This window comes from Sebastes umbrosus, chromosome 5 (assembly GCF_015220745.1).
Source record: "Sebastes umbrosus isolate fSebUmb1 chromosome 5, fSebUmb1.pri, whole genome shotgun sequence".
NCBI classification, from domain to species: Eukaryota; Metazoa; Chordata; class Actinopteri; order Perciformes; family Sebastidae; genus Sebastes; species Sebastes umbrosus.
In genome coordinates this window covers 8,755,046-8,777,202 of record NC_051273.1, presented here as the reverse complement: position 1 = coordinate 8,777,202, position 22,157 = coordinate 8,755,046, and the positions used below count along the sequence as shown (strand labels likewise).

At 42.5% G+C, this 22,157-nt stretch overlaps 1 protein-coding gene across 1 annotated transcript in view; it reads right to left on the bottom strand.

Moving 5' to 3' along the window:
* Positions 1–22,157, bottom strand: part of kank4 (KN motif and ankyrin repeat domains 4) — an 87,212-nt gene that overhangs the window by 7,797 nt on the left and 57,258 nt on the right. Inside the window, exons 2-5 of the mRNA XM_037769939.1 lie at positions 15,020–15,077; positions 10,858–14,460; positions 5,703–5,796; positions 1,947–2,219 (exon numbers count right to left, since the gene is read on the bottom strand). Of these exons, the coding sequence (XP_037625867.1) occupies positions 1,947–2,219; positions 5,703–5,796; positions 10,858–14,460; positions 15,020–15,038 (3,989 nt within the window). The 5' untranslated portion in view covers positions 15,039–15,077. The remainder of the gene's footprint in view (positions 1–1,946; positions 2,220–5,702; positions 5,797–10,857; positions 14,461–15,019; positions 15,078–22,157) is intronic.

Genomic DNA, 22,157 nt, shown 5'->3' with positions numbered 1-22,157 from the left:
CTGCAGCGTATACACACACATCTGTCAACAGTCTGATGCATTGATGGCACATGCAAACCTCCACGGTAACAGTTTACACTGATTCACTGTCCAATAATATCCACCATGTGCTCAAACGGCTCGTCTATCATGCAAACTGTACATCTCAAGCAGCACTAACGCCTCGTTTACACACAGTTTTGTTTTGTGTCCATAAATCCGTATACAGAGTACGCACCCTTGTATTCAACGTAAGGAAATCATCTAGCATCTCTTTACGGTAGTGGATAGAAGGTAGAAGATATGGGAGAGAAGTTACAACATAGATATAACAAGTGTTTTTATATATCTATATGTTACTGTCTCTACTAATCTAGGGCTGTCCTGGATACCATTTTTTGTGGCTTCGAAGCTTCGTTGGGATTTATTCTTTATTTCATGGGCTATTTTGAGATTTATACATCATTATTTCATACTTATATATAAACAAAAAAACGAAGCATTCGAATAGTGATTTGGAGTTCGAATACCATGGTAACGGTCAAAGCTTCGAAGCATTTGGGTCAGCCCTAGACACGTCATATTTATAAATTTTTTCGAAGTGAAAAGTTTCACATATTTACATTGGTAACTGGTAATAATTTACATTGGTAGCATGCCTGCTGTGTAACATAGTCTTTAATGGTTCATACGTCTTTAAACAAAATAGTTCACAAAACTGCTAAATATGCCGTTGAACTTTTCACTTAGAAAAAAAAATTATAAATAGAGCTGTGTAACTTTCATCAATCAGTTATTCATTTGATAATTCAACATGCTAACTTCCTGTGGAACACAGTGCATATGGTCCGTCCATAATCTGCCGCAAAAGTTACATTTTTTCAACATACTCGAGGCAAATTACACACCCAAAACAAAAACATAAGGAGGAGTTTCACAAACACATCAGAGATGACGGAGGTTCCAATATGAATGAATGAACTTCTGGTTGACTCGCATACAGAGCTATATGGAAATGAAGCGTAAGTCTGAGTGGATCACACTCTCACTGTGTACTGTACTCTAGCAATAACACACACATGCTATATGTACCAGCACACACACACATAGGACTGATCAGACAGGTGCTGAGTGATGAGTTAATATAAGTCCTGCCTTCTCCCAGGGGCCCCATCTGGTGTCTGGCCCCGGGGCCCTCAACCCTGTCCACATCCCTGAGACAGATAAGTGATCAAACGCTGCTGGTTATTTGCTTTTTGTCCCAGACCACTGGCACTTCAGGGTTTAGTTGTGTGTGCTTGTGTGAAGCTTACTGTACATTAAAGTGTACGTGGAAACAGGTGTGCATTTAGTGTGTATGTGTATGAAACAGAGGCTAACGGTGTGTGAGTGTGGCAGTGAGTCTGTGCAAGATAGTAAGAGGTAAGCAGGGATGTACAAAAGTGTGAGTAGGTATGTTTTAATTGGATTTCAGTGTGTGTGTGTGAGGCCCACTGTATTTTAGAGCGTCATTCAGCACCTGTCTGATTATGTAGGCTGTAGCTGGACATAAGACAAAGCACTCGCTTGTGCTTACCCGACATCATACGTCACGCTCTCTATGGCTGTGTTGTGCTTTAATTGCTTTATATTCCTTGCATTAACTGTGTTTACATTCTTTCATTCACTTCATGATATGAGCTACAGTGGGAAGTTGTTTCATCACTGAATATGAAGCTATTCTTGCTGTGTTTATTTTGTTTCATTCACTGTGATGGAGAGCGTGGATCACAGTGAGCAGAGGGGGAGTTGCAGTTCAGATGGCTTTGTGTTCCTGAAAAATAGAAGATGCCTGAGCCTCTTTTAAACCTGCCTTACGTATTCTTCACTATCAACAACATCTGTGCCAGCATCAGAAAGCTGTCCGTGCTCCACAGCTACAGCGCCACCTAACCCCTGACACACAACTATAAATGAAGCCGTCTCACCCTTCAGCCTGGTCTTCCAGGCTGCCTTCTGGATCCAGCAGGCCTCGTTCAGCCTCCTTCTCTGCAGCCACATCACCTCCTCCCTCGGCTGAGACCTCTTCATCCTTCTGCTTGGTCTCTGATCCCTCTTCAGGCTTCTCTGCCGGCTGAGGCTCCGTCTCCTTTTCCTTCTCTACCTCTGGTTCTGAGCTGTCTTCCTCCTCCACCTCTACCTCCACCTCCACCTTCGACTTCTCATCTCCACTGGACTCTTCACTGGATGTGGACTCATAGCTGGGAGTGGACACAAACAAGTTTCAGAGCATTGACACCAACATCATCCACATTATGCCATCTAGAATAAAGCTTTTGCATACTCTAGCCCAGGGGCATCCAACCTTTTTTACCTCTGAGAGCTAATTTGACAAAATGAACATGGCCGAGAGCTACTCATAGCACCACGTTGTACATCGCCAATAGCAGACATCATTTCTGTCTTCCTTTTATGGTCCGTTAATAACGTTTCAGCCACCACAGTCATCGCCTCTATTACAATCTCGCCGTAGGCAAATGGCTTTTTGTGTTTCGTTAGGATATGCGCCACTAAACGAAGCCTCTGTTGCTGCGGTGGCCTTTGTCAGTTTGGTAAACAGAGACTGTTGTCCTCACTAGGGCCTTAAAACAGTTTCTGGATTCAATTTAAATTGAAAGTTAAATGCATCAATCTGGTGGACTTTGAGAGCTAAGTTAAAAGTCTAGATCCATAAAGAACTTTTCTCTAGTAAACAATTTAATCATAAACCCATTGGTTGTATAGATGTAAATGGTGATGACACGACGTCAAAAGTCACAGCCACAAAGTATAATTAACGAGATGGGCTCCGCCCGGTTGAACATTGCACCGGGAGCCCCATCCCTCCCTACAGGGAGAGAGGGCGCAGCGAGCACTAAGTCTACGGAACTGGCAAGGTTGCACGCATTTTAAACGTCAACATCTCAGGCGATCATGTTCATTTAATTGTGAGAAGTCAAAATCTTGCTCGCGATTAATATTTGATTAATTGTGCAGCCCTACTATGCAAGTAAAAACAAATATGAAAGCAGTTGAGTCAACACAAGCCAAGGCTAGATAAATACTAACAGATCATTACCTTCCAGACCTCAAGCGTGACATGAAAAAGATGCTTGTCTAATGCAGCCTTGGCCCACATATCCAAAACATCCTTCACACGGTTAAACATACACACGTAAATCCATAGGTATGTTTGCACACTCGTATATACAAGCTTGGACAAAACCCAACCTTGTTCAGTGAGGAAAGGCTGATGACATATTTAGAGCTGGTGTGTGTGTGTGTGTGTTTGATCACTGGTGTGTATCATGAAGGAACCTCTGTGACGCCAATGATCAGATAAGTCTTATATTCAATGCCACTGATTCATGCGTATTTGTAGATATGCACACACAGAGACACCACACCACAAGAGGCGTTCAGGGGCCGCAGCATTCCCCGGATTCCAGAGAAGCTCAAGGGAGAGCAAAGATAGGTTAGACCATCCCAGGAGAAGAAATGCAAACAGCAGCCCACTTCCTGGTGTGGGCAGGAGACTAAAGATAGTCCGAGAAAATATTGTTGTCTGACATGTTTGTCTCATTATAAATAGCATCTGTAACATAGACATGGAGAGATATTTATTGACAAGAACAGGAGTTTAAAAAGTCAGAAAAGACAAACTAGATGTGGACCATCTTATATAACTTGTTAATATTTTTATAAGGAGCAGATCCTTACAATACCACGAATGATAATTCACTATTTGCTGTGGAGAATGGTTGCAGATCATTACTAAAACAGGGAGGAAGGAATAGACTTCACCGCAGCTCTGACAAATAATAGCAAAGGCGAGCAGGTCATAAAACAGTGAAGCTCATGAATGTAAGAACAGGAAAATAGGAATAAAACAGATCTCCTAACGGCAGCCGTTTCCTTGATATGCAGGAGGTAACACCACCGGGACGCTGTAGACACGACTTTCGAAAACCAGTAATGAGGAATAATAGAAACAAATGTGTCATTAGATGTGTGCATGGTGCTATTAATAAACATTTTATTCTTCTTGTGACTCATTAGATTAGCTTTGCCATCTTTGTAATTTCACGCGAAATGAGACCAAGCACACGTTTAAAAAAAAAAATCTACGATATCTTGGCTGAAGAGAGAAGTGTATCATTGTCAAGGGCCGTGTGCACAACTGAGGTCATTACTATGAATGTGTGCATGTGTGTAGCTCTGTAGCTGTGCATGTTTGTTTGTCTACAAAAGTGTCTCTTCACATTCTTTTGTGTGTTATTGTGAGGACAAAGGTTACATTGTGGGGACCCACTTCCCATCTGGAGACAAAATGTGGTCCCGACAACCAATTTTTATTTTAGCACTAGACTTGGTTTTTGGTTTTGCTGAGACGTTTAGGCTAAGGGTTATGATCACACATGTAGCAGTTATGGTTAAGGTTAGCATCCAGGGAATGTTTGTTTGTTTGTGATCCGATCACAAGTGGACGCACATGTTTATTAAAGAGCGGGGAAGTGAGATCCGATCACAAGTTGTCACTCAAGACGCATGTGGAGACGCGTTCTAATGCCAGGTGTGAGCAGACGTACTTAGAGCTGTCCACTTGTGATCGAATCAACCAAGACGCATGTTAATACCAGGTCTGAACAGTGCCTGTGTGTGTGTGTGCGTGTGTGTGTGTGCTTGTATACAGGTACTTTATGTTATAACTGTAACACCAGACAGCTAACTATAATCACATCAGCTGGAGGGAATAATCTCCCTGCTTTGAGACGCACCTTTGTTCTTCCAACCACAACCATCTGCTTACTTAAAATTCATCAGCGTTTACAAGCACACGTACACACACATACGCACACACACTCTCACACTGCATCCAGCCTCAGCAAACGCTGATGTAAGCACACTTGCACAAAGCACTGAGGTATCATCAATACTGACAAAAATATGCGCACACATCACATAGTGTACAACACATATTCATACGCACTCACATTCACACTCCCTGTAGCAGCAGCGAGGTCAAATTCAGGGCAGTGTGTCTTCAAGTCAGCCTCGACGACTAACAGCAAGAAGCAGCTGTGGGAAGCACAGCTGGACTTAGTTCACAGACGCTGTGGTCAAACTTACAATTTAGTTTGTACTAATTTTCGGATTTTAGGACTGAGAATATTGTTACTGCTGCTTGTGGATTACCAAAGTGTAAGGATGAACGCATATTTACCTGGCTAAAATTGATCATGATGAACATTCAAAAACTATTTTTAGATTAAGTTTATACTTTACTTTTATCATACTGTATTATGTTTTTGTTTTTTTCTATAAGACCAAATCCATCCAAATCATTTGACATACTCTACCTCTAAGGATTACCTGGAGTTATTTTCTGGCTAACTGGCTAATCCGACTGAAGCCACTTTGCAAAATGTAACACACTAAACCTGAAAACTCTGGAAATTGAAGACATGTAATCCCTGTTTTTGAAGAATTTCTTAAATTAAATCAGGATAGAATAGAACATAGCATTCAGTTATTGTGCAATAATGTCCACAAAGGATGCCCAGATGTTAGTTCTTCTGCAGAGGAAAAAAAGTAACAAAACATTCATGGACACACAAATATAAATGCACAAAAACACACTGCAGCCCACACAAAGATATGAATCACATAGAGAGATTGGACGCTGATTAAAAAGAAGATTTTACCCTCCATTCACCCCAACAAACTTCAGGTTTTTCTTGGCTCCCTTGCTCCCTTGCTTGTCAGCAACACCATTTTTCTTCATAATAGATTTGAGACCTGGTGAAGAGGAGGACAGAGAGAGAAAAAGAGGGCGAACGAGAGAAAGAAAAGAAAAGGGAGAGTGGGAAAAATTCATTAGGCCTTTGTGGAATTTGAGTGGGTGTTTGTGTGTTTTGTGTATAGAAAATACTAGACAATTTCTATTCTGTATTATTCCCTACATGAACTCGTACGTAAACACAAAACACAGTAGGTTGTTTGTCAGTAGCTCCTATGAGCATTTAAGATCTGCCACCCCTTTTGTTAACGCAACTATAAAACTGCGTCATTACACCTTGAGCTATTGCTAGATGAATGATTTGACACTCAATTCAACTATACTTGCTGTCGGTGAGCGAATGAGCAGACTGGTGACAAATTTGAGAAAAAAGTGAATGAAAGAGTAGAGAGAGGAAATATGTATGATCTTTGCAGTTACCAGATCCTTTGTAAACTCAATACACACTTATGGGAGATTTTGAACATGTTCAACCTCCAGTGGACTTTGTCACCTACATGTATCTGTATAACAGTTACTGTAATGGAAAGCTCTGTAATTTAATAACCTCTAGAAAAACATGTCTACATGTCTACCCACATACACATACATTTTTGTAAATGGAACTACTCAGAGAGTCATACATAACGTTTCCTCAAAAGGCCAATGTGTATCACTTCGGAGGATCTATTAGCAGAAATGTAATATAATATTCATAACTATGTTTTCATTAGTGTATAATCAATCTAAGAATTGTTGTATTTTCGTTAGCTTAGAATGAGCCCTTCATTTCTACAGTACATAGGGAGCAGGTCCTCTTCACGTAGTCCGCCATGTTTCCACCAAACACTGGCTCTAGAGAGAGACCTTCAAGTTTTCACGTTACCTGAAGGCCATCGTAGTTCTCCAAAACTGTGAAACTGCGGTAACGTGAGCCGCAGATTGCAAAACTGTGGTACCGCCAGCCGCCATCTGACTTCCGTTGCTCCGTGTAGTAGTGTTATTCTGGTAAGGATGGCCTCTGAGCGAGGTGAATGGCGTTACCACAGTTCTGCACTCGGTGACTCACATTACCGTAGTCTTGGAAAGAGAGGAGTGAGCAGAGGGGTACTCAGTTGGTTGCAATCTGCAACCACGCCACTAGATGCTGCCAAATCCTACAAACTGTACCTTTAAATCAAAATGAAATCTTTATCTTTTAAACATCGAAGAAAAAATTCTGAGGAAGCAGTCTGTTTTTCTCCACTATGTGTATCCAGCAAAAAAACAATCAAAACAACTAAGTAACTGCGTTTAAGTAAGTTATACGTCTAAAGGCTGAGTAAAAGCAATACATCAAACTGATTTTGGTAGCTCATGATACCACAGACAATAATGGTTTGCACATGTTGGCTGTATTTCTTCGTGCAAAGTGTATACAGTATGTCTGAAACACTGAAACAAGCAGTGTGTGTAAAATGTAACATTTCAAGCCTGGATGATGTTGAGGAACCTGGATGCAATTACAACTAAATATAGCTCATCGAGTACAGTAGTGTGGAATCCATGTTGGCAGAGCAAAGGGAAGCTAGGGCCTCATCTATATATCATACAAAGACAACAATAAAACCAATGTGAGTGAACACACATTGTTGAGAAAAATAACTTTTCTTAGTAGAAGTGCCTGACAAAAAAGTGTTAATGTGAGCTCATTAAGGATTATGAAAGTAAGAAATTGTTGACAATTAAACCCTGAAGAACTTCATCAGGTCAATTGACAATTGCAGTTATTTTGGCTCTACAAATGTTCAGGAACTCCCCAGAGTATTTCCAGGGTGATGTACATAGGTCAACATTATAGGCCGTATTGACAACATACAACCTTGACATTGTCAGTCCTCTTTATATATGTAACAGCCCTATAATTGATGCTGCATGGGCTCCTTTGCTGACTCCCCTTGGCTCTAAGCCCGGCATGGCTGTCTTAGTTGTGCCTGACAGCGAGACATGGTGCAGAGGCTCTGTTATGTTTTATGCAGGGACATAAGGATGTGGCTTTGAGCCAGAAACCACCAGCTGAAAAGATCCCAGCGACCACCACCTACAAAGCTTTTAGATCCAGTATTTCTCAGGAGATAGCAGCAGGGAGAGGAGAAGCTTAGAACTTATTCAGCATTTAAATACATCCACCATCTTCTAATAAATAAACCAATAGTGTAATTTAACCTTCCCTCACTGTGTCAGAGATATTTCACTCATCCATATAAATCTCTAAAGCTCAACTCGAGTCTCTGATGATGGGGATGAGTGAGAGATCTCAATGCAAAAGTAGAGGTTTCTGTTTCAAATATTTGTGGAAGTAAAACACTGATGTAACTGTAAGGAGTCGGGCTGGGAATCTCAGATGTCAGAGATGTGGAGAGCAACCACAAAGACACGGGGAAACTCTTGAGAGAGCACATACTGTACAGTATCTAGGCATGCGCATGCACACACAAATCACTTAAAACCACTCTGGTCTGTACTGTACTCCCAACACTGAACTTAAAATGAACTCTGAACATAAAATATGTGTGTGATAGCAGAGTGATTCTGTGTTTCAGCTGCTGGGCCAGAAACAGAACAGTGAGACATCAAGGGAGGGGAGGAAGGCATCGTCAGTTTGATGTGTGTGAGGGTTTGTGCTTGAGTGTCCATTTGACTGTGTACTGTAAGTAAGTGTTTGTACGCATATTTGTGCACATGAGTGCAGATGTGTGTTTGTCCATACTATGTGAAGCAAGAATTACATACTTGATATACAATATATATGTGAGTCCAACCAACCGCTACTCTCATGGTCTCGTATATACCCCATGAAATCAATTTGTATGTAATCCACGTAATCGTGAACCAGGAAGTATAAAGCCCCCCCCCCATGTGAAATCAGAAGTCGATGTTGATTTATTTGTCACAAAACTTCCTTACTTAAGTTACACCACTTTCAGAGTTATTTTAACCCAAACCACAATCTTTTCCTAAATCAAACCAAGCTGTTTTGTTGCCTAATCCTAACCAAGTTTTTTTGTTGCCTAATCCTAACCAAGTTGTTTTGTTGCCTAATCCTAACCAAGTCAATCTTTTCCTTAACCTAACCAAGTCAATCTTTTCCTTAACCTAACCAAGTTGTTTCCTGTGAAGACAGAAGTTTATTTTGAAAAGACTGTATGCATGTAACGAGCGGAAATTGACACGTGTCATATGTCAACATTCGTAGGAAAATGCACAAAAAATGAGGAGTAACTTTTTGTTAGATATCATACGAGTCGTTGTATGAGGATACGTTGACCCACCCTGTATGACAGCCAATACATACTGTATCTTTGAAACACCGTATGTATTACATATAGACAATACAAATGTGCTGCCATCATAGATGACCTAATATAATATAATATATTTTAATGCAGTTTTTCCAAAGATAATACTATTACTTTATCTTCCACTGTTACACTAATGTTACTGCAATTCAAAGCATGTATAAATATAAAAGAGGGCTATTACATGCATATCTTATACCTGCATTGTATAAAATAAACTATAGAGAAACAGGTTGTGCAAACTGATTTTAAAAAATTATAAAATAGAGGTGGGGCCAGTTGAGTTAAATCCTGTCCTCTGCAATGTTATAGAAGCTTCAGAAGAAGATCAATCGCATCCAAAAAGGGAAACACACCAGACAGAAATAACTTAACTATGAACTAGAAGGCAAGGGAGACATTTCCCTTTCAGGTAGACCACTGAGAATAACTGGGAGAGTATTAGTGGGTAGATGTGACTCTAAATCACTGTTCATATCACTCAGAGTCATTAGACTACTGGCAAAGTATCAGATAATTAAGTACCTAGAAGAGAAACCGGTATTATATTTCAGACAAGGGAAATGGGATCCTTTTTTCCTGACTTTTTCTACTTAAACTGCAGAGTCAAACTAATATCTAATCACACTGTCACAGTTCAGCCGGGGACATGAACAAGTGTGGGAATGACACAATAATTCACAAGGCAAAAGCTTGCAATAAGAACGCCGTTCTTGCTTTAGGGGTGTCATTTTCACCTACTGATTGCAATGTAAATGAATCCGTGTGAATATGCTACGCTCAGAGCTAGTGACATAAAGTAAAAAGTGAGAAAGACCGCTTATGACGTGTGGGAGGGGAGACGGATGTGTCCAACAAACACAGGACTTTTAACCAGAAGAGTGTTCGGAACCGATGTTTTGTTTTGTAAATGAGAATGTCGGTGAAAAAAAAAATGTCGATCCTGCTTTTGATTTCGATGCTCGAGATCGGAAGCTAATTTCAATCGATTTCCGATTTAGAATCGACAAACAAACACAGTGACAGTGTCCAAATCCAAGGAAGTAAAGTAAGTAAGTAAAGATGTCAAGCAATACCCTTCACTCCTACCCCAACCCCAGTACTGCATGTCTAATTAGTCCAGTACACAATAATCATTGTGTCGAAATAGTAATATTGATAGAAGCTCCAAAAGACATGATTTGATGGCACATCAGTATTAATTATTTTTTAATTGATAATAGAATAGGACTGACTGGTGTGGTTTCAGGTTGTAGTGAAAAACAAACTACAGTCGCTAAGAAGCATGACAACACCACCTTGTTGTCAGTTTGATAGTAATAGTATGTGTCTTACATCAGCTGAGAAGTATGCTGGTATGAAGGAATAAGCTTTCTACCTGGACTTCTAAAAAGCGTTACACAAGTGACACCACAGAAACCTGTCAAACCATTCACGCAATGTTTTTCTGCTGCTTTAGACCTTTTTGTTCAGGGGAGAGAAGTAAGCATGGGAAATAAATAATCAAGGATACTGAGGTGTACATGTACACATTAATCACAAGGCTTCTTGGCAGAGATCAGAAGGAACATTTTGTAATTAAGTGGCATGGAGAGAGGGAGCTGTGATGGATCATTTCAGTGAATATGAGTTTGGAATGGATTCAGCTCATTGTGTCCATTACAAATATGTAAGCAGGTACTGTATATGACAGATGTGTATACAGTAAAAAACTGTGGGATACTAAATGAACCACAGGCCTACCTTGATCTTGCTGTTTGCTGGCAGCAGCTGCTTTCTGGGCTGGGGAGTAGAAGGCAGAGAGGACACTGAGGGAGCTGACCAGTTGACTTTGAATGGAGCTCATTTTGGATGGACCAGGCTTCCCTGCTGGTTTCCCTGTTGCTGCTGCAGGGACTGCCTTCCCTGCAGGCTTGGCCGAGGCTCCTTTCCCTGCCTCTGCTCTTTTCCCTGCCTCTGCTCTTTTCCCTGCCGTCTGTTTCTGTGTGCTGGGGCTTTCCTGCTGGCTGGCCGTCTGTTGAGTTCCAGAGCTGCTCCCCAGCTGTGCCCACTGCTCGCCCAGAAGCCCCGTTATCCGGGTTACGACTTGGCCCAAAGCCGCAGGCGATGTTGGTGACTCACCGGAGCCTCTGCGAGGAGGCTGGGCCTCGCCAGCATCCCGACCGGTTTCAGTTGAACCACGACGTTGGGCTGTTTCGCTGGAGCCTCTGCGCAGTGATTTTGTCACGCTCGCATCTTTGTTAGGGGGTTGAGTCTCACTGGAACTTCTACGAGAGCCCTGAGACTGAGGTTGGGCGTCACATGACCCCTGGCGAGTTGGGCGGGTCTGGGCTTCTCCTGATCCACGATTAGGAGGTTGCGATACACCGGATCCCCTCTGTGATGCTTTATGCTCTTTGGAGTCCCGTCGAGTTGCAGTGGTTTTAGACTGTGCTTGAATTGATTTGGGACGGGTTTGTACTTCACTGGAGCCCGGAGGCGGGCCCTGAGTCTCAGTCTGAGGTTGTGATTTAGGTTGTTTCTCACTAGACTCCCCAGGAGGCTTCTTTGCTAGGATGGGGTCCTGATCCTGAGATGGAGATGGGGTTTGTTTTACCTGTGGTTCAGAGAGCTGTGTTGGGATTTCGGCCTCAGGTTGAGGTGGATCCTGTACGTGCACCTTGGGCTGGGTTTTTGTCTGGGGCTGGGGCTGCTTGGCTTGAGTTTCACTGGATCCCCTACGAGGACGCACAGGTGCAGCCTGAAGCTGAGGAGGTACTGGCTGTGCCTGCTCTGCTGAGGGCTTCCGGCCTCTCTGGGGTCGTACAGGAACTACTGTCTTCACAGCTGCACTCTCTGCTGCTGCTGCTACAACCGTGTCAGTGACCACCGTTTCTTTGATTGTTGCCCTTACAATCACACCCTCTGCTGTTTGTTTCTTCTCTACAGTCTCCAGTGCAATCTGCTGCGTTTCCGTTACTTCGCTCTTTGGGGGTTCAATTTCTTTTGTTTCTGAGTCTTTCTGTTCTGCTTCAATCTTAGATTCTGTACTTTCTTCTGCTGTAACAACTGGACTGGTGCGCCCTTCATCCTGACTTACAATATCTGAAACTACAGTTTGTTCAACTCTGCTTTCTAGAACTGTAATTGAACTCTCTGTTACAACTTTCATGACCACACTTTCACTGTCTCCACTATCTATTTGAATTCTTTCATTTGCTTCCTTATCTTCCACTCTTTGACTGGCCACAGCGCCTACATCTTCTACTCTGTCATTGCCTGCACTTTCTCTCACTTGAATCTCTGATTCTGCAGCTCTGGCTGGATTGTTATCCTGTCGTCTTTCTACCTCTGTCTCAGTCTGCTGGTCTGTCCTCTGTGCCTCCACTGTCTCTGTCACCCTGTCCACAGTGTTCACTCTCTCCGTCTCTGTCTCACGGTCTACACTGCTGGCCCTCGGCCTCTGTGGATGGTCTGTTGCCGTCTCGCCCTCTGTCTCTGTGACTTGGTTTACCCTTTCTGCTACGGGCGTCTCGGTGGTCTGATCCTGAGTGGGGATCCTCTCGGTTACTGTGCCCCGTTCCATACTGTTGGCTCTGGGTCTTGGTGGGCTCACAGCAGCTGCTTCTGCCTCCACCTCGGTCACCTGTTCATGTGTGTCAAATTCATGAGTCTCTGTTCCTTGATCTATACTTCCAGCCATTGGTGAGGGTACAAACACTTCAATACAGATCCTATCTGTATCTGTTCCCTGATCTACTGTACCAGGTGATTCTGTCTCTGTCTCTTGGTTGGCAAAATCAACTTTCTCTGTCTCTGTTCCTGTGTCAATACTCTCTCTTCTTGGCCTGCTCTGTACTTCTGGAGAACACACCTCCACTCTCACTCCATCACTCAGTTGTAGTATCTTCTCTTCTTTTACCTTGTTCTCATCCATTTGTTCTTTCAAACGACTATTAGTTCTCTCCAGGTCTTGGCTAGCCTGAGTAAGTTTAGCCTCCAGTATCATTAGCTTCTCCTGCAAACTTTGCATACTTTCTTGGTCCTCAAGTTTGACTCCTTTTGCTGCATCACCGTCTTGAATACTGCTAGTCTCTGAGTCTTTTATAGCCACCCTAAGTGATGTTAATTCCTGTCCTGCATTGTCCCGTGATAGCTTTTGCACTGCATGCTCCAGTGGACTCTCTAATGTCTCTTTTTGTTTGTCTGATTTTTCTAACGGCTGGGTTTCTTGCTCTGACAACCCACCCATTTCTCCATGTGCTGAGGAACTCTTCAAAGATTCCTGATTTATCTCCCTCTCTTTTTTACTTTTCTCTGTAACACCTTGTTTCCCTTTCCCTGTTACCAGCTTTGTTGGCACATGCTCTGAAGCGTCTAAACCGCCCAGGGGTTGAGTCATCAGAGCTAAGTTGAGCCCTTCTGAAGGTCTCTGTCCTTGTTGCTGAGTGCGTGTCCCAGAATCAGAATTCGGTGCTATTGTAGAGGATGATGTGGAAGCTTGGGCTTGGGCTTGGGCTTGGGCTTGGGCTTGGGCTTGGGCTTGGGCTTGGGCTTGGGCCTGGGCTTGGGCCTGGGCTTGGAGCTGGGCTTGGAGCTGACGCAGTAGCTTCTCCCTCTCCTCCCTCAGTGAGCAGATCTGAGCCTTGAGTTCTGGGATGGTTTTCACCTGCTCTTCCAGCTCTCTGACCCGCTTCAGTGCCACTGTGATCTGCTGGTGCAGCCCTGTCCGATCCTGAGGAACACACCGTCTCTCTGTTATGTCCGGTGAGGCACGGAACACGTTCTCCGTCGAGCCACTCTCTGGTGTCACCACAACACGGTCTGGACTGCTTGAATCAGAACCTTTCCGCTGTGGTAGGGTGATGGGCATGCTTGATGCTCGGAGCAGGTTCGGACGGCTTTGAATCCCTCCAGTTTTCTCTTCAACATCCCGGGCCACAGCTCCTACTTCATCTCTGGGCTTTGCTGAAACGTAGCCAGCTCCCTGACTGGTTGTCCCCCTGCTCTGGGTGGAAGTTCCCCCTTCACTTGCCCTGAAGTCGAAGATCTGTTGGACCTCTGTCACCCGCGATTTAGGCTTGGGACCCAGGGTGGATGTTCCAGACCATGTGCTGTCCTTTTCCTTAGGGGCAGGCCTGGCCCCATGCCCAGGAAGGCTGAAATTTCTGGGCAGAGTGCTGAATTTGGGTGGGCCCTTGACCCTACGCTGAATGTGGACCCTTTTGATGGTATTGCCTTTTTCAATGTCGTCAACATACTTGAGGAAGTCCAGGTCCAGATGGAAGCCATAGGGAGTTTCCACTGAGTAGGGCAGCTGCTTCCTCTGAACACCACCCTCACTGGCTTTGGTCTGAAAGCCGTTGGCTGTTAGGAATTAACATGAAAATCGATCAATGAATCAATCAATCAATCAATGCTTCTCCTCCCACTATTGCACATAATAACAATGATAATAGCTCAAATTATACAACTAAAATGTATTTATATGTGCAATTGCTTGATCAAATGATCATGAACCAAATCACAGATTATCATCTACATTATTATTCCTTTTCACCCACTTGTACAGACAGGTAGTGTGCTGCACACATGGTGCTCCATTATGTAAAACCATATCACTTACTGGGAAGTAATTATCATGCAGCGAATGCGCCAAAACAAACTAATCAGCATGCGACATGCTGCTCATGCTGTGTCAATTTATGAATACTGGAAACGGTTATCACCTGAAGGAAATAAACCCTTTATTACTTTTGGCCACATAGAGGAACAGGAAGTTAAATGTTTAACCCTTTTTGTCAGATAATGTGTGTTCTACATGACCGATTTACTATTGTAGAAAAAGAAGAAAAATCTGATTTATGGCACAACAAGTTAGAAGCAAGGGGATTGTTTGTTTAAATGCAGGCTTAGTGGCACTCACCACTTTTCTTGTCCATCATGGGAGGCGGAGTTCTCAGTCATCGACTTGTGTTTGCTTCCTGGATAAAACAGAAGTGAGAGAGCTGTGTGAGAAACTGAAATATTATCCATCATTGTCGTCTGAACAGAACTGAATTCTGCAGTGTCTAATTTTTACAGGCGAATGACAGATCTGTGAAATCAAATGAAAGAAAGGAAAACAGCGTCTGGACCTTGTGGATAAGGTTCCAGAAAATGTGCAGCCTGAAACAGCCTGAAGGTTTCCTACATTGAAGTTATTTGTTCTCCAAGAATCACTTATTACAAATATTTATAATTGTAATAACAAATATTTGTCTCTCTGAGATAAGATATTCAATAAGTTATGTAAGGCAAAAAAAATATATATATAACATGTAAGCCATTTGCAACAGTATTTTGATCCCAGAAAGAAGGTATAAAAGACCACAAAAGCGACCTCTAGCGACTGTAGTAATTATGACAGGAGAAGAAGCGCAAGTCAGACGCTGTAGTATAGATAGCATGAAAGTCCATAAGGGGTGGAGGTCGGGGACAATGGACGGGACACAAAACACAGGGTTTTCACCCAGGAGACCTGAGTTTGCATCCCCTTGTGTAACCAACAATGTGTAGTTGTCTTTATGTTCGTAGTTATTTATGTTTTTTTTTTGCCTAAACATAAAGAAGCCTTTTTGTTTGTGTTCAAAACGTGACATTTCATTCAGTTTTACAACATGTTAGAATGGGTTGCTTTTAAGTTTCACTTTCACTTTTACAACTTAGTAGGCGTAGTAGGCCCCTCATGACCCACATATATGGTGCTTATAGGGACTGATAACGCCTATTTAATGGCCTGATAACTGACGAATTGTTCAGTATACAGCAGGGCAGTATAACAGTGCTAACAGTCCAGATGGTTATACTAGAGTGAGGAAAGGCATTTCAATTATTTGGCTCATATGCAGCTATGACTTTCAATGTACTAAAAAGGTAAATATGCAGTTAATTATTATGCAGTCTCAGCTACTTTACTGAAGACAACGTTATGAAGTTACACCAAGCAACAGCAAATATGACTAGTACAGTGAGGGGAAAGGCAGCGCCATGGTGGCCCTTAACTTTAATTTGCCTTGCTGAGCCAGACTTTTAGAAGCCATTTAAAGTCAACACGACCCTTGACAGGCCCACAGAAGGGAACACGTTCCATTTGGTGCCACTGTGCATCATTTGTTCCACTTGGAGAAGCCAAGAAACCGGAGCCACTTGCCCTTTTTTTTTACAATGAGCTTACTGAAGAGAAGAGCTAAGTGAGATGGAAAACAATTCAGCAAGGGGAGTCAAAACTTTTAAGGGCTTATGTAAAGCTTCCTAATAAAATATCCAATACTAATAATAAAAGAGTGAGCTGCACAGCTCAAATCTATATTAAATGAACACTTGAGCCCTTACGGGCAAATATCAACTTTAAGGCTATTTAGCAAATAGGCACATAGTATTCATGCAATTTCCATGCAAATTTGTGTCACTGGAGAAAATGTAGGAGACATAGCGCACAACAAGCGCCTGAAGCTGGAGTTCAAACTTCAACATTTTCATTATTTTTAGTAGGTGGTCTACCACAGTATTATGCAGTATATTGTATGTATTGGAGCAGGTAGTACAGATGGTGTTGTTTTTTTACACAAGACTGTCATGCGTTTTATTCTATTATGCCCCCGGGTTACAAGTCACTGCAGATCTTACAACTGATGTTGTATTTTAATGCAAATAGTTGTAATAATGCAACAGTGCAGGTTTGCTTTAATGGTGTTTCCTCTGTCCTTTCCTTTCCTATTTTGATACAATTCTTACACTCAAAGCAGATAAAAGTCTAGCGGGAATATGGAAACGCTGTCTCTGAAGTGGCAGCTTTCCCATTTGAAATGGCTGCTTTGATGTCTCAAAAGAAAGGGAACACACACCTCCACATTGTATCTTTCTACAATAAGTTTGTGATACTGAAAAAATTGTCAAATGCATAACGACGCTCAACAAACCAGATGGTCTTTTCTCTGTGGCAGCTCAGTTATAATCAGATTTTCAACTGACACTGTATTGACTGGTATTTCTAAAAGTCACCCACACTCTATTGCATGTGACTGTAATTGATTATAATAGTAAACATGCAATAAGACATCCATTGCAGCATATTTAGATATGCTTGTGTGGTTGTACACCACAGTATTTAGCTGATATACAGAAGTTTGGAGCAAGTGCATAGTCCTGGCCATAGGGTAAACTGTGTGTTTTGCCGTGTGGGGACATATTGCAAGGCAAGCATTAAATGAGTTGGAAATGCAATCAATCAAAATGACAGCCAATCCACCCCCGGAGCCTAAACAGGAAGCTATACCATCTTCATAGATTGAGCCTTAATAATGAAGAGAGCTGGTGACCTGGAGCAGAAATGTTGTCTCTGTTACAGATGAACAGATATGCACGCACACACATAGAGAGAGACGCACAGATCGACTGACTGACAGCCTCTGCACAGGATCTGACGCCATGTGACTGCTACCATGGCAACCGTTCTTCAATCCACTACTTCTGTGCGTCCCAGGAGCGAGAAGAGCACAGGCATTCCCGACTCCTCCTGATGCTTAATGCGACTACGATCGGCTTGCTGTCCTTAAGGCTTAATTAGCCGTTTTGGGGGCAGAAGAATGCTGCTCGTAATCGCCGAGTGAAGTACAGGCAGACCCCACTGGCAATTATACACAGTGGGCAGGCAACAAAACCCTCCTTAATTAGATCATTACCGAAACAGAGACAGAGGTAGAGTGGGAAAGAAGAGACAGGAAGAAAAGAATAGAGATAGGGTGGGGAATATGTGGAGAAAGATGAAGAATGAAAGCTTCAGTTTGGCAGATGAGTATGACAGAAGGAACTGAGGAGGGCACAAGTGACAGAAAAGATAATGCTGTGAAAAAAATACCACAGTAACAATCAGTGACTTGACAGAACTGGGTTTTATGATATCTCACGAAAAGTTATTCCTCATTTTTCGTGCGTTTTCCTACAAATGTCCAGCAATACGTGACACGTGTCAATTTCCGCACGTTAAATGAATATAGTCAGCATGCAATGCATACAGGAAACAACTTGGTTAGGTTTAGACAACAAAACTACTCAGTTAGGTTTAGGAAAAGTCGTGATTTGGGTTTAAATAACTCCATAAATGGCGTAACTTAAGTACGGAAGTTACGTGGCGGTAACAAAACAACCTAGTTAGGTTTAAATAAGATCATGGTTTGGGTTAAAATAACTCTGGAAGTGGTGTAACTTAAGAACGGAAGTTACGTGACGAATAAATCAACATTGACTTCTGGTTTCACGCGCGGTACAAACGCCGGTCTCCTGGGCGAAAGTCCGGTGTTTTTGCCTCATCCATCCACCTTGACCTCCTCCCTATACGCGGAGATTTATACTTCCTAGTTCACGATTTCTCGGATTACATATGAGTTGACTTTGTGGGATGTATACGAATTACAATGCATTACTTTTCATAGGTATAGCTACGAACGGTGTATGAGAACAGCCTGACCTGGCCTTCTCCACAGTGCAGGATTTTTAATGTTTCCTCTTTTAATTAAAGTCACTCTTAATGCTTGTGTGACTAATGAAAGGCCTCAGCTCAGAGCAACAGAGGAATCATGTTGTATTTGGTGAGCTTCAGCAGGGTAATATAGATGATTACCATAAATGATGAGCCATAATATCAGTCTATAAACATCCACTGCAAATGCATAAGTTTGTAAGTGTAGACAATGTCATTGCAGCACAGTAACTAGATTATCCAGGTTAGGCTAGCGATTAAATATTGGAAGCCCCTGTTGATGCACAATCCACGCTGGATTACAGTCATAATGACGATGAGCTAAAAGCTCACAAAGGCTACGGTAATCCAAATTGACAGTATTTGCTATTGGCTACACAAGGCTAAAAGGAAGCCACGGGTATGTGTGTCCAAAACTGTGTTTGCGTGTGTCAGCACCGATTTAGTCACTCTCTTTGTCAGCGTTTGCTTATGTGCGTGTGCTCACAGTATGTAGGTTTACGTGTGTGTCTGGTTGAGTCACTGTTTTTGAACAGTCTCACACACGCACATAATAACCCCTTAAAGGACGTGCAGCAATCACTCAACACCAATCCAATAAGCGTGACAGCTGGTCGAGAGGCGACGACATCGGTAATGTGAAGCCCGGAAGACTGGAATAATGAGAGTATAGTAAATAAGCTCATACTGACAGCCAGGGTTTTTCATATGTCATCAGCGTGGAAAACTCAGCCAAAGTAATGTAGTTGGGTTTTTTTAAGGGTATTTTGGGAATCAACCAAATACTCAACATTGTAAAATGTCAAACACACAACAATCGACGTGGGAAAACTGCTATTTCTGCAAACACAGCATGTGATGATATAAATTAAAGTTACACTGACTGTGAAGCTTTTTCAAATTATACCTACACCCACTCAGGGATTCACACACCAGACAAACACACATGCAGAGAAAATTACTGCTGACCTAACCTACCAAGAAAAGGGGGGGAAGCATTAATTGAATGTCATGGGTCATTACATTGGAGTGCCTGTGTACTGGAGATTGAATTAGTCTGATACACTGACACAGAGCAGGCTTAGATAGAAGACAGGCAGACAGGAAATAAGATTGGAGAGAGCGAGCAGGGGACAGGAGGTGGGCGGCTGGGAGAGAGAGAAAGCGAGCGGTGAGAAAGTGAAAAAGAGGCAGCTATGGGAGTGGCAGCTGTAGACGCTCATATCTCACACGTGCAGAGCAGCTCTACTGTCATGTTTCCAACTCTACCAGCTCTCATTCTGTCATTTTCTGTCTCGTACTCTATCTCATTAAAAAACAAAAGGTACGCATGACTGCGTTACAATCTCTCGTACACACACACTGAAGCGCTGTGCACCGGTGCACTTAGTGCTCGGCGTGCAATCTCTCCCTGCGGGGAAGGACGGGGCAATGTCGGCAACCCACCCGACCCATCTTGAAACACAGACCCCGTCTCGTTTACCATGCTTTGTGGGGTGTGACTTTTTCGCCGTGTCATCGACCATTCATATCTACGCAACCAATGTGTTTAGGATTAAATCGTCTTATAGAGCACAACGTTCTCCACAGATCTAGCATCTTAATTTTGCTCTCAAAGTGCAACAGATTGATGCATTTAACTTTAAAATATACAACATTTTATTCCGGGGAAGCAAGCAAGCTACAGAATCCTGTGGGAAACACTGGGACAGCAACAATAACACATGTCCCGAGTCCTTATCACAGCCCTGACATGGTGCAGCTATCTCTGTTTACCCGTGTACTACCTTGAGAATGGAGGCAGGATTGTCCAGCTTAATATGTCGACTCTCAGCCTGAGAGAGACTCAAACTAATTCAAGCAAGACCACATGTGCAGGCAAACACAAGGACACAGATAAAGACACATATGCAAAGTACTGAATACTTCGGTTAAACGCCTACTGCAGCACAATCTTACAGGAGTGCAATTTCAACAAAGCAGCAAAAGATGGAATCTCTTGGGGCACAACAGTCAACGATTACATTGCCACCTAAGTTGTGTGTTTAAAGGTACCCCATTAACATTTAAAGCCAGGATATTTGATGACATTTTCTAAATTTAAAGTTACTGGATTAAAAGCAAAATCTAGCAGTTTTTACAGCAGTTTCTAACTTGCTCTCCTCACCAGAGGTATTCAATAAATCAGGCAAATTTTCAGAATTGAACAGCTTTGACTAAGCAGGTTGACCTCATTCAAATTAGAGGAGTTATTGTTGAAAGCTTATCAGGACCACAACTGTGATTGTTCGGTCTGTGAAGAGTAAGATCTCTGCCTTTACACTGCTACAGTGAAGTGGATGCTTTTTTGGTACTTTGGTATGTTTTTGTGTTATGCCTTTTTGTTATTTAGGTCACTTGCTATGGATGTGACTGCATTTAAATGTGAGAAATGGGGGATGTATAAGTAAATAAAAAACACTTTGCATGTGCACTTTTGATGTCATGGATTACACCTACCTGTGTACACCTGCTCAGAAGCACACAATACAAAGTGCAGTCTGTCCTGTGCTATTTTCATACCTTTTAAAGCAAGACTATGTAACTTTGAGAAGAGGAAATAACACCGTATTACTTCTACAAATAAAAGTTGAATTAATCGATAATAATATGCTCCATTGCTCAATTCAACACCATTTAATGCTCAGGTTGTTCTCATACACCATTTGTAGCTATACCTATGAAAAGTAATGCACTGTAATTTGTATAAATCCCACAAAATCAATTTGTATGTAATCCATGTAATTGTGAACCAGGAAGTATAAAGAGCGACAGGGAGGAAGTCGAGATGGATGGGTGGGTCAGAAAACGCCGGACTTTCGCCCAGGACACCCGGTGTTTGTATCCCGTGTGAAACCAGAAGTCAACGTTGATTTATTCGTCACGTAACTTCCGTACTTAAAACTGAAGTAGGCGAGATTGGAGCAAATATGATTTAAAAAAAGTTATTTTTATAAAACGGTCGCTATATCGTGACAGTAGTATATGAAACAGGTAACCTGAAAACCAACTGTACATTCACTAGATATTGTAAGAGCTAAACTAACTCTTCTGCAGTGTGTAGTGTGCGCGCATGCATGTGAGGTGGAGCGAGCTGAGTGAAGGCAGGCAGGCAGAGGAGCAGAATACAGCAGAGACTCCGGCCCTGGTGACCAAAGCTACGGTCTCCGACCGCGGCCAACACTGTTTTGCAAGATGGGCTTCACTAGATAGAACTTTGCGGTTTTGGTGCCTCCGTATAGTTTGTGTTGGAGACTTGTCTGAACAGCGTAGCCACGCGCGAGCGCGCATACGCGAACACGCATGGGACACCGACCCGGGTGATTTATACGTGTAAGAAGTTACAAACAGTCCCTTTAAATCTGATGTTTGTTATCCATCTTGTACTCATCTGCGTCCCATTACAGAGACATTCCTGATGATACAAGTGTGAGTGAGGGACACAGCTGGTGCAATTAGTTCAATCTAGTGAGTTGCAGGTGTGGATGACAATATCGCATATAAT